Here is a 15,390-nt window from a genome sequence, read left to right as displayed (position 1 = left end):
ATGTTTCATAGCTCTGAAATTTCATGCTTCTAAAACGTCTTTTTCTTCTTATTATCCTTTCCTTAGGTTTTCCAAAAGAGTAAGACATGGGATGATATGCTTAGTAGTGGAAGTGAAAATTGATGAGAAAAAGCTATAAAAATATTTGTTCAGATAAAGCATGATCGGGGTGAAGTGGGCACCTGTACTGTAACCCTGCTGCATTTAAACAGGATCTTAATTTCTTTTTTAAAAAAAACCTTTAGAGAAAGTCACAGAGAGATGGCCTGAGATTTTTTCATCTGCCACATTCACTAAGTGGAGGATTTAAATGAAAATTACTATATATAAACGAATGTACATGCACACACATAACACTCAACCTCACCCCCAGACACAGAGCCAGGCTTATTTATTTCCTTTGCTAAGAAAGCATTCTCTTAGGTGATGTGCTAATCAAATGTCATGAAGACAGAAGGACTATTATTACCACTTAAGAACTATTCAGACAGTTGCTTTAAACGTTTTTACCAGAGTCTAGATGCAGCTGTTACCACACAGCCCCAACAAGGACAGGCCAAAATTCTCACAGCCACAGTGGGTTATTTATTCAATTTTAACATTAAGATAATTAAAGAACAGTCCTACTGGGCCACCAAATTGTTCACTTTAAAGTAGTTAATTGTATGTTATGTGAATTTCACCAAAAAAAAAAAAAAAAAAGGTACTGGGTGCTTTAAAGGCTTTATAAATTATATGGAGGGGAAAAAAACCTTTTGGGGTGTTACACAATAGTGGGTCTTAGGACCAAACTGGAGCTGGAACAACAAAACTGTTCTAAGCACAGTATGTTCTTAGGGGTTGGGCTGGAGCTTCCAGGAACCTCGAAAATAACCATAAAATGTGAGGCGGGCTAAGAACAAAGTCAAGTCAATAGCTGCCTTATGAAGGCTGGTGTGAAGGAAGCTGGAGTAAATAGATTGGTTCTCAAGTACAATAATTTCCAGCTGGTTCATGGAACTTTTAGGTACTTCTGTCCAATTCTCAAGCAGCTTATATTACTTAAGCTTGCCTTCAATTCTAGGTACTTGATAGGTATAAACTAGATTTTTACATAACTCAAACCCAGGGTATACTCTCCAAAGCACCAGAATAGAGTAGATTCACCTTAATGAATCTTGAATTCCCAAGAGTCATTCTTTTTTTGTGGCCTCTCCCTTTGCGGAGCACAGGCTCCGGACGCGCAGGCTCAGCGGCCATGGCTCACGGGCCCAGCTGCTCCGCGGCATGTGGGATCTTCCCCAACTGGGGCACGAACCCGTGTCCCCTGCATCGGCAGGCGGACTCTCAACCACTGCGCCACCAGGGAAGCCCAAGAGTGATTCTTTAGAAAAAGCTCCTGGTTAAAGAAGCTGTGGTCTAATATGCCTAGCAATACAAGGTTGCTAAGACTCATAAATCACAGGGCAGTAAGGAGATCCAAGGAGCAGCGGCTTCTCAATCCATCAACATGGTTCCCAAAACTTAGCATTCTTAAGCAATAACTTATACTTTGAAGCATTATTATTTTTGAATGTCAAAGGTGATATCTTAGCTGACATATATGGAACAAGTCCAGTGAATTTAAAAATATTTTAGTAGGACTTCAGGCAGGATTTTAATTTAGTCAGGAAATTAAGGATGCTTCCAAACTAGGCATGTTTGCTATTAAATGAATGAGAAAAAAATATATTATATATCTATATCTCCATCTCTGAGTTCAATAACTTGTAGGTTGTGTCTATTTACAAAGCACATTCTCTTTTGGGGAAAGTTGTCAAAATGTTTTTATAACCTGTTATAATAAAATTCTTAAGTTCTCTCTACTTTCACCAATCTACTGCATTTAATTCCAATTTGTCATATAATTAAAGCAGAATGACCTAGTCCAACTAAGAAGAGATACTTTCCCTATGTAGGTGGAAAGCTGATTCTTTCCAGTTTGCATTTAAGCTTGGGAGAAACTAGTTCACACCTGTAATATGGGCTCCTCAAGCTACCAGACTCATCATATGGCACACCTACCCCCTCTGTCTAAACCTTTCATGTCGTAAGTAACACACTCACTGGGCATACGTACACCCGTTCAATCTCATCTCTGGCTTTTCCCAGGCATTCCCTTGCACTCTGCGTTCACATCCTCCTACTGTGCTTTGAGGAAGCCATGTTTACTCCACTGCGGGACGTTTTTCTTTGAATCACCTTCAACTTAAAGGAAACGTGATCCAGGTTTCCCCAGGCAATACCATGCTTTCTGCAATTCTCTCTCACACAGTCTGACTTCCTACTCTCAAAAAAGGACTGGAGGGAAAGCAGGGAGAGAAAAGACCACAGGGGTAACGAAAGCTTGCCTTCTTTCCAACCTCTAGCCCTAATGTTAGACATCTATCTACCAACCTTTCTCTGGTTCTCACTTGTCATTTAGCACTGAGTGGTCATCATACTGACCACAGTCTCCTAATTTGTCCTTCCCTTAACAATACTATACCTGTTCTTTGTCCTCATCAAAACCTAAAATCAATGAACTCCCTTCAACACACTCGCAACGCTGGATATTTCCTGTCTTACTGGACGCTTGCTGATCACAAGATTATATCAGTTTTGTCTTCTTAAATATCTTTGTGTCCTTTCCTTCTTCACCCTCTAACCAAACTCTCATATTTGCTTTGTCCACTCCTGATGCTTGGTGTTGAATCACTGGAACATTCAAAACCATATATATGGACACTAAAATTTTAAATTTGATTCTTATCTTGACTCAGCAATTCTTAAATTTCTTTCCGATGCACTTCTAGGCTTATTCTCACAGACTTATTTAATTTCTTTCTTTCTTTTTTTTTAATAGGTTCCCAACTCCACTCTTTCAGCCGCATTTTCTCACACAATATGCATTCAATAATTACTGATATGAGCACCTTCATCTATTCTCATTTTCTATAATCTCACATTCTCTCTCCTAGATTTTCTGATTGTTTTTACAAATAACAAAGGAAGATATATCCCATCTCTTTTAAGTTAAACCCATAACCTAACTCCGCTTCAGGAGTTTATTTTATCTCCTTCCAGCACCTACAGAAATGTGTTACTCTACTGGTTAGCCTATCTTTTCTTCCGCACTATCTATGGTGTCCTCTCAATTGACTCTATATGCTCTGCCTTTAAATGTTTAGCTATCTCCCTTACCTTAAAGCAATGCCTTCTAAGATCTACCACCCATCTAATTAGCATCTTGTTTTTCTCTTCCCTTTTGTTGCCAAACGCCTTCAGTCAATGACTTCTGTATCCAAATGCTTGACATTTCCTCATGAATCCTAGAAATCTGCTTTCCATCTGTATCTTTTTATGAAAGTAACATTTTTAAAGGTCACTAGAAACTTGGCCAAACCCAAAGCCCTTTTCCTAGATCTCATTCTTTCTGACTTCTAATTCATAATTTCTTCTCCAATCCTACTAGTTATTACTATTCCAGCCCAGGCCATCTTATTTGCAATGACATACTGGAACTGCTTTCTAACTGGTCCTAATTTCAAGCAAACGTATTACAGAATTAATCTTCTTAAAATGCTACAATCAAGTTACATCTTCGCCAAAGAACGTGTAATTCTCTAACACTGACCACATCCACATCAAGACTAAACTCTTCCTAGAAGTTTTCAAGGCTTTTGCACACTTATCCCACCTTCCTATATGACCTGTAATACCTCAGACGAGTCCATCTCCTTACTATCCTTCCCTCCTGACCCTTAGCAGACCCTGCTAATCTCCGTTCCCGATTCTTTGTTCAATATGTTGCCTTTACTGTATTTTCCACTTCCATCATTTAATTTCAAGCCATCCTTCAAAAGCAAAAAGCCCCACACTTTTTATGAAGGCTTTCCCTGAATCTGCTCACAGTAACTTCTCTAACTCCTATTTTTACTTTTGTATCAGCAAAGTGTCTGATTAGCTCACTAAACATTTCATGTGTGAATACCTGTATATACTACTACCATTTATTCAGCACAAGGAGACAACGTAGTAGCTATTCAAATAAAAAGACTGAGAGAAGAGACATAGCACTAATGGCAGAAGGACTAGCTTGAAACCAGATAATTGACTTGGTTATATTTTGTAGAAAGAGACATATATATCATCATTTTGTGATATCACCTCTTTAAAAGAAAAAAACATTTTTAAGTTATTGTGCTTTCAATTGTATGATATACATCTCTTAAGCAGATATGGGAAAGCTTCATGATCAAATAAACAAAAGAATCTAAAACCTTACAACTCAATATAGGATAAAATGTCCCCCCATTTTTATATATGCATAAATAACATGGTGGTCTTCATTTCGTAAGATTTCAATGCACCTGCAATTCAGTCCTTTCTCTTGGCTTTCTGAGGTAAGGCCTCTGTGGGAGTAGCTCCCTATGTACCTGTATCACAGCAGAGGAGAGCTCTGTCAGTCTTGAAGGTGCTTGGAATACTGTACAAATAGGAGCCATGTCAGTAAAAATGTGCACACAATGCATTAAAGTTTTCTTTAAAAGAACATATATAGAGGAAGCTGTACTGAATCGCCACAACACTAAGACATGAGCACACACACGACTGAGAAATACTTAAATTAGAATAATGAACGTATGTCTCTCCCGTTAAAATTTTTTTCACTCTCTCCAAATTATCATATATTTTAAAATTTCAAGTATCAGTATTCAATACTCTTTGTTGCCACTGTCAGAGCAATGAATAATGAAATGAGTCTGGACTGCTCTGGCTGTTCCTGTGGTTAAAATATATCAAGAGCTGACCCTATAGAAATAATTGAAATAATACTGTCACTAAACTGTTATCCTTGATAATAGGATCTATACTTTATTCAGTCTTGTATCCCTCAAGATCTAGCTCAAGTCACTACAAAGAACAGGCACTCAAATATTAATGCTTTGTTGAAATAAGAGAAGAGTATACAAAAGCACCACCTGTAAAAACAAAATGCAACAGTAGAATGAAAAGGAAAGTATTATTAATCAGAAAATATTTTCTAATGGAATCTTTAAGAAATTAAAAAGAGGCACTTGACATTCATCATAAGATCAAAATCATTCAACCCAGGTCTATATCCTACACACTGGCACTAAGAACTGCTGCTCTGAAATGTTTTTTTAAAAGTTAAGGATATAAAAGCATATAAAGTTTCCCTTGTGTATGACAGATCAATCAGGCAGGAATTTATCAGAAACTAATTTGAAGTTTTTAGAATTCCTCATTCTTTACCATCATTTGGTTTCATCAATTTACTTGCTAAGTGAAGCAGTACTTTTCTTTCACGTGATGTGTAACTTTTTCTGTGTTTTAGTATAATTAATTCTGATTTTAAGACTTCACTTTTTAAAACCATAATATATATATTAAGTAAGCAAAACAGCAAAGCTTATTTGTTTAGGCTTACAAAGTCTTGGAATTACAGTTAGTTAAATGATAATCTTTAGCTAGTCTATGTGAAAATATCTAAGTTGAAGCCTAATTACCCACGAAAGCATTTTTCCAATTATGGTGTGTATGTGTAAAGTTGGGGGTGGGGGCAGAAGGGGAAGCAGGCAGAAAGACAGTCCTGGGCTCTAGCAAGTCTGATAAACTACCTGACAGTTTGGTGGTAATGGCCAGGAATGAGAAAGGATAGAGAAAGCTACCACAGGAAAAAAAGTCTTGTTTAACAGGTATCTCTCTCAAAACAGTAAGTAAATCTGAGCTAACCACCTCATGTTTTTGTAAGAAGATCCGAGTGATGAAAGGCTTGCACTGAAGGCTGGAGAAAACTATGCACTAGTAAGCCCCATTACAGGGAGCCCAAGTTTGTTCACAAAGCCAAGGAGCTTCAGCACCACAGGAGACATTAAGTGGATGTCTTGGCCTCTTACAGCAAAAATGAAACCATAATCAACACATACTAAAAGACTTCATATTCAACACACGCTAAAAGGCTAACAAATCTACAATATTTTATCTGTATTTTCTAAATTTCTCATAATGCTGTCCTAAAGTCACTTCTAAATGAAGTTAGAGATTGTCATTTATGCAGAATTTTACAAAAATAATTAAATTGGCTAGATAATTAGTTGTTTCTACATCCTCAGCTAACCAAATTGAAGGATATCTAAGAATAGATTTTAGCTTACCCACTATACCTCAGGATAAAGCCATTTAACTTGTGTATTATATCTAATAGAAAGTTATTAGACTTTACATAGAGAGGTAACCCTGAAAACTCCAACTCCAATGTGATATTAAGTATCGCTCCTAGTAAGGTATTTCATTATTATCATTATTATTATTTTAAATCTGTAGGCTTCCTTTTTTGGTATTCATGCTACTCTTTTAATATTTTTTTAAAAAATTAAGACGTATCTTTTATATCACAATGGTTTTTTTTTAAATCTCAAGAGGAGATCTGACTTTCCCCTTTTTTCCCAGATGCTTAATTTAGGCAGAACATAGTCATGTTTTCTGAACCAGCTTTTGTCTAATGCTCAGGACTGAATTCAGTTTATTTTCTTTCATTATCAGCTTTAGAACTATTTCAAGAAATTGTCTATTATCCCAAAACATCACTTCAACATTATATCCTAATACAGTACACCACTACTCTCTGTGATTAACTAAAATTACCTATGACAACTTGCATGGCCTAACTTTAGAGGATCCCCAATCTCTTCTCTTCCACCTTAGTCTCATTCTGGTCAGGTACTTGTAATATAGTTTTATTATCACACTTCAATTGTGAAACAATGAAATTTCCAAACAAATATCCCAGAGAACTACCGTTTTTCCAATAAAAATGTTACACTACCATGGTTGCTTCTCACATACAATATTTACCCCATATTCAAGTTTCTGATAAATCAACTGTAAGTTGAAATTCTGTTTCTGAGGCATTTCCTGGTATACTAGGCAGTGCATTAGAAAAGAGATTATATTGCATTTAGTCTATAATAATTATCTCTTAAGCGTCTCTATATAATTAACAACCATTCAAAAAGAAAGTGCAAATGTGCAAATGAGAGAGAACAAAGACAGTTTCTAAACATGTAATGCATAATATAGGATAAATCCATACAACTACAAACAATTGCTGACAACATCCTTCTGAGCATTAAATGACACCACCAATTTTGTTTTATATGTATTCTTTCTTCTCAAGTATTCAAAGAATGCAAGACATTATCTTCTTAATTTTCAAATTTTCATGAATATATTAGGATATTACCATTTTTTCACAAATCAGAAAACAAGGAACTACCATTATCTTTGAATATTTTCAATAATAGAGCCAAAATAACAATTCTAGCTAATCTCATCTGGGATCTTAATTAGTACTACACGTTTATTTGTGTGAGTTAAAAAATAGTATCACTCATGAGAAACAATGCCAAAATTATGCTAATAAATTGTGTTAAAGGCCTAATGAAGAAATACTTTAGCAACTACGAGGTAACACACTAGTTGTAGGCATGAGGAACGTTTATATTGGCTCTTTTGGGTGTATACATTAAATGCAAAATCAGAAAGGAATCATGCAAAAATCCGGTTGCCCATGCAAGCACCCCAGAGTCTAATCCTCTCCTCTCAGTTCTGTTGTCAGGCCACAGTAGTGTGGAGACTTGTAGGCTGCTGTCCTTGTTGTAATGAATGGGAAGAGGCTGACAGTGGCATGGTCGAAACCTTCACCTCTTCTTCCCCTGTGGAAAAGTCAGTCATGGTCTAGTTATGGGTGACTAGATTTGTTAACAGTCCCTTTAAAAATGACTTCAATATTTGGAATACTGATACATATATAAAATACATGCGTAATGGCTGGAATGCGGGTGTGAAACAAGACATGAATTTTAAAATATAAACTTATCAAGTACCTAGAAAGTAGTTATACTCCAATCACACCCCCCTTAAATTTAACACTACGTCAGATTTAAGAACAAATATAATAGATTTAGAATTATAAATATACAAAAAGGAAAAAAAAAGAGAGACCAGGAAAGCCATTCTTTTCCAAGCCAATTGGACCCCTTATATATTTAGACACTCCTAATAGTAAGCAGTATTTTGTGAAAAAATTAAAACTAAATTCACAGAAGTGAAAATGTGATTTTTAAAAGGGAAAAATGACAAATCCATGTTTTAAAAGCAGTAATTATGTTTAGAAAAAAGAAATAAAAAGATGTAATATTAATTTAGCAAATTACCATACAGCATCTGAAAATTCAGTGTGCACTTTTGAAGTAATCAGAAAATAGTAAAATGCTAACAATACAATGATCCAATTGACTGAAAGTGAGATGACTACTTCTAGGTCAGAGAACTGTACATGAAATGAGATCAGTTCTCCCAATTATAATTGATAATGACTACAAGTGACTTGTTTCACACGTGACTCAAAATTCAATCAAGTCACTGTTAAAACAGCTAATTCAGAAACTACGAATTTTTTTTTAAATGCTCTCTCTTAAGTAAAATTCAAATGAACGAAAACATGAACAAAAATCTAATCCTAAACAGTTTCAAATATTTTTCTAGGTATATTCTGAAACAACAATGTTTACAGACTTAGACTATTATTTGTTTTCCAAATAATTTTTAGCATTATGGAATAAAAACATCTTGGCAGGGAGTCCTTTTAAAAACAAATCTGCAAAGTTACACTTGGAAAGACAGCTTGACTGATAACATGAAGATAAAGACTTTCAGTCTTTAGAACAGGTTATTTCATAGTTTTTCAGTAAATTGGCAAAGATTCTATAAATCCCAAATACATAGCAAGGAGGCTGTGTAAAGGAAATTTTAGACTAGAGTTCTTGGTGAGAACGTGGTACTCATAAGAACTAAGCAAGAGATTAATTTTCATCAAGTCAATGAAATTCATTCTATTTTGTAACTACAGGTCATATTCCTGAGATGGACCAATTGTCTCATGAATAGATACTATTGATAAAAAGGGACCTCCCAAGGGTGTGAGAGCAAAAATCACTTACTATGGGAAGAAAGCCATGTGAAAGTAAATGCCAGTAATTTTCATTTATGAAGGAGAACATCAATGTTGTAATAAAAAACCATTCTAGTTACTAAATCTGAGATCTGGGTTCTTATCCTAATTCTACTACTAACTGAATGTGTGACTTTTAACAAATTATTTAACCTTTCCAGAACACAGCTTTGCCATTCCTAAAATGAAGGAGTTGAACAAGATAGGTCACTTTTTAGGACAAGAAAAGTCACTTTTTAAAACAAAAGCACATGGTTCCAATAATAAAAAAGGTCTGAATGGACTTTACTATTACTGCCCACTGATCAAAGTTTTCCCTCAAGAATATTTACTCTAAAAATCCTTCTAAATTTAGCAAACTGAATATGCCGCCAAGAAAATGCTGCTAAAAAGATTTCACTTAACTAAGGAAATAACTAATTTTAAACACAAAAATGATTTCAATTTGGCAGAGGAAATGGAAACCATGTTTCTGTCAAACCTTTGGCAACTGTCCTTCCCATGATAGGTTTCAGTGTACCCATTTTTAATAATTAACTGAAACAAGCCAAAACTTAAAATTTAAATACAAATATATAATAAATATAGACATAGTTTCTGTATGATACATAGAAGACTGACACCTCTGAGTATTTACTCCTAAAGGTCAGGAAACTCATTTTGCTCTACATATCTAAAGAATAAATATACATGCCTTTTCCAGTACTGAATATTGTCTAAGTATATCTTAAAGTGGCAGGCCTCACTAAAACAGTATGTACTCTCCACTATGAAGCACTTAACAGCTACCCTGTGTAAGATACCATGATATTCACTGCAGAATACAGAGTCAGGCCTTTTTCAATAGTTCAACTCAAGTACAACTGAGTTACAGCTAGGGGTGGGAGGCAGATATTGCCTACCCATTAAATTGCTTCAAATAATTCACAGTTAAGATGTACACAGCTTTTCAGAATTTTAGTTTGTCATTTCTAATTGTTACTGAAAATCCTCAATCATCTGGCTACAGTTATAAAACTATTCTGTTTTGAGGCTCAGCACATTCAGCTTTCTGAGGTATTTGCCAAATATTTATAAGCCATGGAAGGATTCTATAACTCTTGATAACAATTTTAAATATTTTGGTACATTAAAACTAAAATTTCTCTACTCGTGAGAGCCTTAAAAGTAATCTAACAATAAGCTTAATCATAAGTCACCATTTAAATACCAAGCTAGTATGCATAGTCAAAAACTGAAAATCTGAAATAACAAACTCTCCCCACCTCCCACAAAATACAACAATGATTCAGAACCTATAGTCGGTGACTTCATTCTTAGAATTTCTGGGAAAAAAAAATGTATTTTATGCTCTATGGTTGAGTATACGCTAAAAGAAAAGCCCACCAAGATAGGACCATAATTTAATGCCACATTTTTTTCATAAAGCACCTACTTTAGATGAAGATTTCAAATGACTAACATGAGGACAACTACACTCAAAAATCAGTGATTACTCATCATCCCTGTGGCATTTCCAGAATATATACTGGCTTGAAATATTTGGTTTAAAACTGCTCATTTTGTACTAATGGACAATATGATAACTACGAAATCAGAAGAACAGATAATTTTTGAAGATGGTCATGTAATAAGTCAAATAAAAGTACACAATGAAGACAGCTCAGAACTAGTTCCACAGAGGCATCCTCCTTCCTGTCAGATCAAGTCCATACTGTTTTGCCTCACCGTCAGAGCTCTCCGTCCTCTCATCCATTCTATGTATAAAATATATGAAGGACCTCCCAGTATAGAAGGCAGTTCTAATGCTTTTTAATGTAATGACATACTAAATCCTGCTTCTATGCCTTCATTCAGGAGTTTCCATCAACATAAAAGGTTTTTTCCTTTCCCTCCTGCTAACCCAAATCCAGGATACAGATCAATTCCTACTTCTTCAATGAAACCTCCCCAACAATTTATAGGCTCCACTGATGTGTTTTGGATTCCAGTATCATATGGTTACCACTTTCATACAGAGTCTTATTTTATCTCGTCAACTACACTGTACAGTACCTGGAAATAGTAGCCATATTTTATACTTGTTCTGTATTATCCACATGGCCCAGTTCATTGTTGGGCAAACAGATACCCAAATATTTATAGTATTGGTTTAATATTTTATTGTTAAATGTTTAGAATATTTAGGGGAACTTTAATTTTTAGAATTATAATGTTATGAGATACACTACTAGTAATTTAAATGCCACATTGCTAAATGGTTGAAACAAAGCAAAACAAAACACAATTACATTCTAATATGCTGTCTACAATGGATGAAAAAAAGAGTACCAGGAACTGAACACTTAGTGTTTCACAAGTGAGTATCATGTAGAAGAGGACTGAAAAATGTCACTCTTGATTACCTACTAACTACCATATCAAATGAACAAATAACATGAGTGCCACCAATGTGCAAACCACTACATTAGGTGCTATCATGCTTATGTGTAAATTAACTTCACTGTATCAACAGCCACAAACCATACTCTCTTAACCCAACTACTTGTCTTGAAAATGCAATGCTGTTGGTCATAAAGAGAATAGAGCCAAAGAATTTTGATGGATCTCTGTAAATTTATCTATCAACCTTGCTAAAAACAAGAGAACGAACGCTTCGCTGGTAACAGCACATTATTACAATAATGCTGTGCCATGTCATATCACAAAGGCCATGAAAAGGGATAAAAATAAATTTTATAAGTTATATATAAGTTATATAACAGAGCGAAGGACTATTCTATTCTACTTGAGAGAATCAGGAGAGAACACACTCTTTTATCAGTCATATCTAAAGCCCAAAATAAATTTTGAAAAACTATTAAAGATTCCTTTAGATATAGAAGTCACTTGATCTAATAAATATCATATGGGACCTTAAAAGCCTAAAGTTCTGAAACCTTCAAGGGTAGCAGTACAAAACCAGAAGTATTCTGGCATCACTTACAGGAACCTAATATTTACCCCAGAAATAAAAACATGACAGACCAAAAGGAAAAATATCTCTCCTGGAACAATTTCGTTTTCACAGAAAGTATACTTATACACATATGTCTGTGAAACATTAATAATGAGAGTTCTCAAATATTAAGTCCTTTATTAACATATAGCACAGTTTTGATGTGTGTGTGTATGTGTGTGTTTGTACGTGTCTTATCAGTCAAAATAAGTAAGTTGTCAAAAGGAGTTAAGAGAGTGGCTTTATCCCTCATGCTCTCACTAATTACCATCTCTAAAAAATTTTTTTGAACCAGGTTACTTTTAGAATGTATAATCAGAATTTTTACCATGGTGTTGGACTTTATGGCATCATAATTTCAGAGTCCATTTTCTTTCTTTGTCTTTTTGCATTTATATGCCATAAGAAAGTCTGGTAACTATTCTATTAAGTAAAATGCTTCCAAGCAATAACTAGGTATAATACTCCACCATCCTTATAAAGCTCAATATTACAAGGCATCCATCCAATTAAAATTTTTTTAGATGATAAAGAGTTTTTCCCATTGAAATTTCCAAGACTGATGATAAATACTTTCTGTTATTCAAAAGTTCCCTCCCTACCCACCCAACAACCTGAAGGCATGAGTCATTCACAAACTCTCAAAGGCTATAAATGAACCTACCTGCTATAGGGATCCCTCCCAGACCTGTGTTGTGCTGTGGCGGGAGATTCAAGTCCAAGAAATTACTATTTGAGGTGGGATTTGCTGTGTGGTTCAAGTGCATGATGCTATTGCGTGGAAAGGCCATCCAAGGATAGCGGGCTGCCTGGCCTGGAAAACTGAATGAATTATAAACCGCTCGGTGCTGCTGAAATTGAGGGAACCTCTGTGGCAAGACTGAAAAGGTACTATTGAGACTCGAGTTGGCATTTGTAGGTGCAGCAGGATGCAGGAATCCAGAGCCCGGACCTTTGGCGCTTGTAGTGTGTGAGGAGGAGTTCTGAAGAGATGTGGGTGAAAGGGAAGGTTGGTCTTGGACTGACAGTTCCTTTTCAATCAGGTCTGCTAAGGCTTTTCGAGTGACATCAAAGGGATCAAAACCCAAGTCATCCTCTGGTTGTTTAGAAGAACCAAAGCCAAATGCTGCTTGCCAGTCTGTAGAAGACGATACTGGGATTGTTTCTGGTGGGAAAAAAAATCAGTGATGAATTTAAAATATATAGCTCACTTCCACACTAGTGCAACATCATACTATAACACAAAGGCAAATATATGCAAAATCTACATAATTTCTTAGAACATTACGATTATAAAATTACAAAAGGCCTCAGATACTTCTAGCAATGATTTCATCCATAAGTTACTAACTTCAAAAACTGAATGATATAGACTGATTTTGCTGATCAAAGAAAACAAAGTACTACTTGAAACCCAAATTACACACTCAACTATTCATCATCAAAACCCAAAGTAAGTCATTTAAATGAAATAAAGTAATAAATATAACAGAGTTCAATTAGTAAAGTTTATTTTTGAAATGTATTTATCAAAGACAAAGTATAATTTTGAATATATGCTTTACATACTACTACTATAACTTAATGAAAAAAGTATCCATTTAATCTTTATATTTTTAAATTGTCTTGATTTTGTGTTATCCTTCACATTAATGAGAACTTACAATGAATGAAATTGGAAATGTCTCAAAATGTAACTTTAAATATTAACTAACATACTTCTTTGTCAGCTGGGGAAACATTTTTAAAAATATAACTATACAAACACAAATCTAATTAAAATTGTAAGCCCTTAATACTTCCCAGAGGAATAAGCATTTGATTATTTTTTTTTAAAATTTATTTATTTATTTATTTATCCTGTGTTGGGTCTTCGTTTCTGTGGGAGGGCTTTCTCTAGTTGTGGCAAGCGGGGGCCATTCTTCATCGCGGTGCGCGGGCCTTTCACTATCGCGGCCTCTCTTGTTGCAGAGCACAAGCTCCAGACGCGCAGGCTCAGTAATTGTGGCTCACAGGCCTAGTTGCTCTGCAGCATGTGGGATCTTCCCAGACAAGGGCTCGAACCCTTGTCGCCTGCATTAGCAGGCAGATTCTCAACCACTGCGCCACCAGGGAAGCCCAGCATTTGATTATTGGAAAAATGATCTAACCCTTGATTTCTGGAGAAATTTGCCTGTTAACATGGTAAGTTCTAGGTCACAGAACTACTTACCTAACCATCCAATTCCTTGCCACTTAAAAGTTTACATTTTTATGAAGAAGTGAGTGGACTAAAAAGGGATAAAAACACATCCAGCAAAGGTCTCATTTTAGTCTGAGTATAATTACTAACACACATAGTATTGTTATATACCTGATGTGAAGAGGCTCTGTGGTTCTGGTGCTGTAGGCCAGTCACTGGATGCCTGTGGGGAACTGGGGAAAGGAGGAAGCCCACTTGGGATAGGGTTGGGATGGCGAAAATTGTCTGAGAATAATGACTGTGACTCAGTTACTGCCCCTTCAAAAGGAGACCGTGCACTGTGATTGGATGAACTGATGGGGATGACTGGATTGGATTTTGATAAACCAGGTGGTGGTGAAGGTGTATCACTGTTAGATATCTAAATAAAATGGAAAAAGAAAAGAATAATCAATATAAATTTATACAATGTAATAAGCCATAGTTTAAAAGGCTTTCAATGAAAGGTATTAGAACAGTGATCTTCAAAAACTGGGGTACTTAAAGACTTTTTTATGAGAGCATAAATTTTCAAAAAAATCCATCAACTTACATATGTACTCTTTTATAAAACTGACCCTCCTGAAAAGATACAGTCAGCATCCTCTCCTTTTACAACCTAATTTCTCTTACTTTACAAAGACAGTACTATTTCTCACTCTCTGGGATCTAACTATAGTATTTTGCCCAAGTGTGAAAACTTTCCGGGAGCCAAACAAAACTTTATTAGAAATATTAAGATTAGTGATGACACAGTGACTGACCCTAATGACTAGATTCTTTGGCAAACTAGATGATTCCCAATACTTCAGTTTTAAACAAAATGGAAAGAAGGTCTAATCAAGCTATTTCCAAAAGCATCATTAAAAATAGTTTTTATAAGAAATCTTAATATGATTCTTAGGTATTTAATTCACAAGGAGTTCAAAAATTTGAGTGATATTGATATAATAACTCTTCCTTCCACCTACTTATTTATATGAACAAGATGCCTCAGCACCTGTATTTAGAAAAATGAAAACATGACTAGATTGCTGCTGAAACATCTCCTTGTACCACCAGGTAATATTCATACATGCATACAAAAGAACTAATTTTAAAATGACCTATCCACTTCATTAAGAGGTAAATTTC

General features: G+C 35.2%; 1 protein-coding gene across 10 annotated transcripts in view; it reads right to left on the bottom strand.

Annotated features, from left to right (window-relative positions):
* The window catches only part of CNOT4 (CCR4-NOT transcription complex subunit 4), a 144,757-nt gene that overhangs the window by 19,574 nt on the left and 109,793 nt on the right, over positions 1-15,390 (bottom strand). For 6 of the 10 annotated variants that reach the window (XM_059073843.2, XM_059073837.2, XM_059073842.2 and 3 more), the window contains 2 exons: positions 14,389-14,638; positions 12,700-13,200 (listed from right to left, as the gene is read on the bottom strand). In XM_059073843.2, coding sequence (XP_058929826.1) covers positions 12,700-13,200; positions 14,389-14,638 — 751 coding nt within the window. Of the gene's footprint in view, positions 1-7,503; positions 7,740-12,699; positions 13,201-14,388; positions 14,639-15,390 lie in introns of those variants that run through there. The other 4 variants (XM_059073844.2, XM_059073845.2, XM_067042077.1 and 1 more) reach the window with 1 other exon arrangement.

This window comes from Kogia breviceps, chromosome 9 (assembly GCF_026419965.1).
Source record: "Kogia breviceps isolate mKogBre1 chromosome 9, mKogBre1 haplotype 1, whole genome shotgun sequence".
In the NCBI taxonomy this organism is placed as follows: Eukaryota; Metazoa; Chordata; class Mammalia; order Artiodactyla; family Physeteridae; genus Kogia; species Kogia breviceps.
Note: the sequence above shows the minus strand (reverse complement) of the source record. Positions and strands in the feature narration are given on the sequence as shown.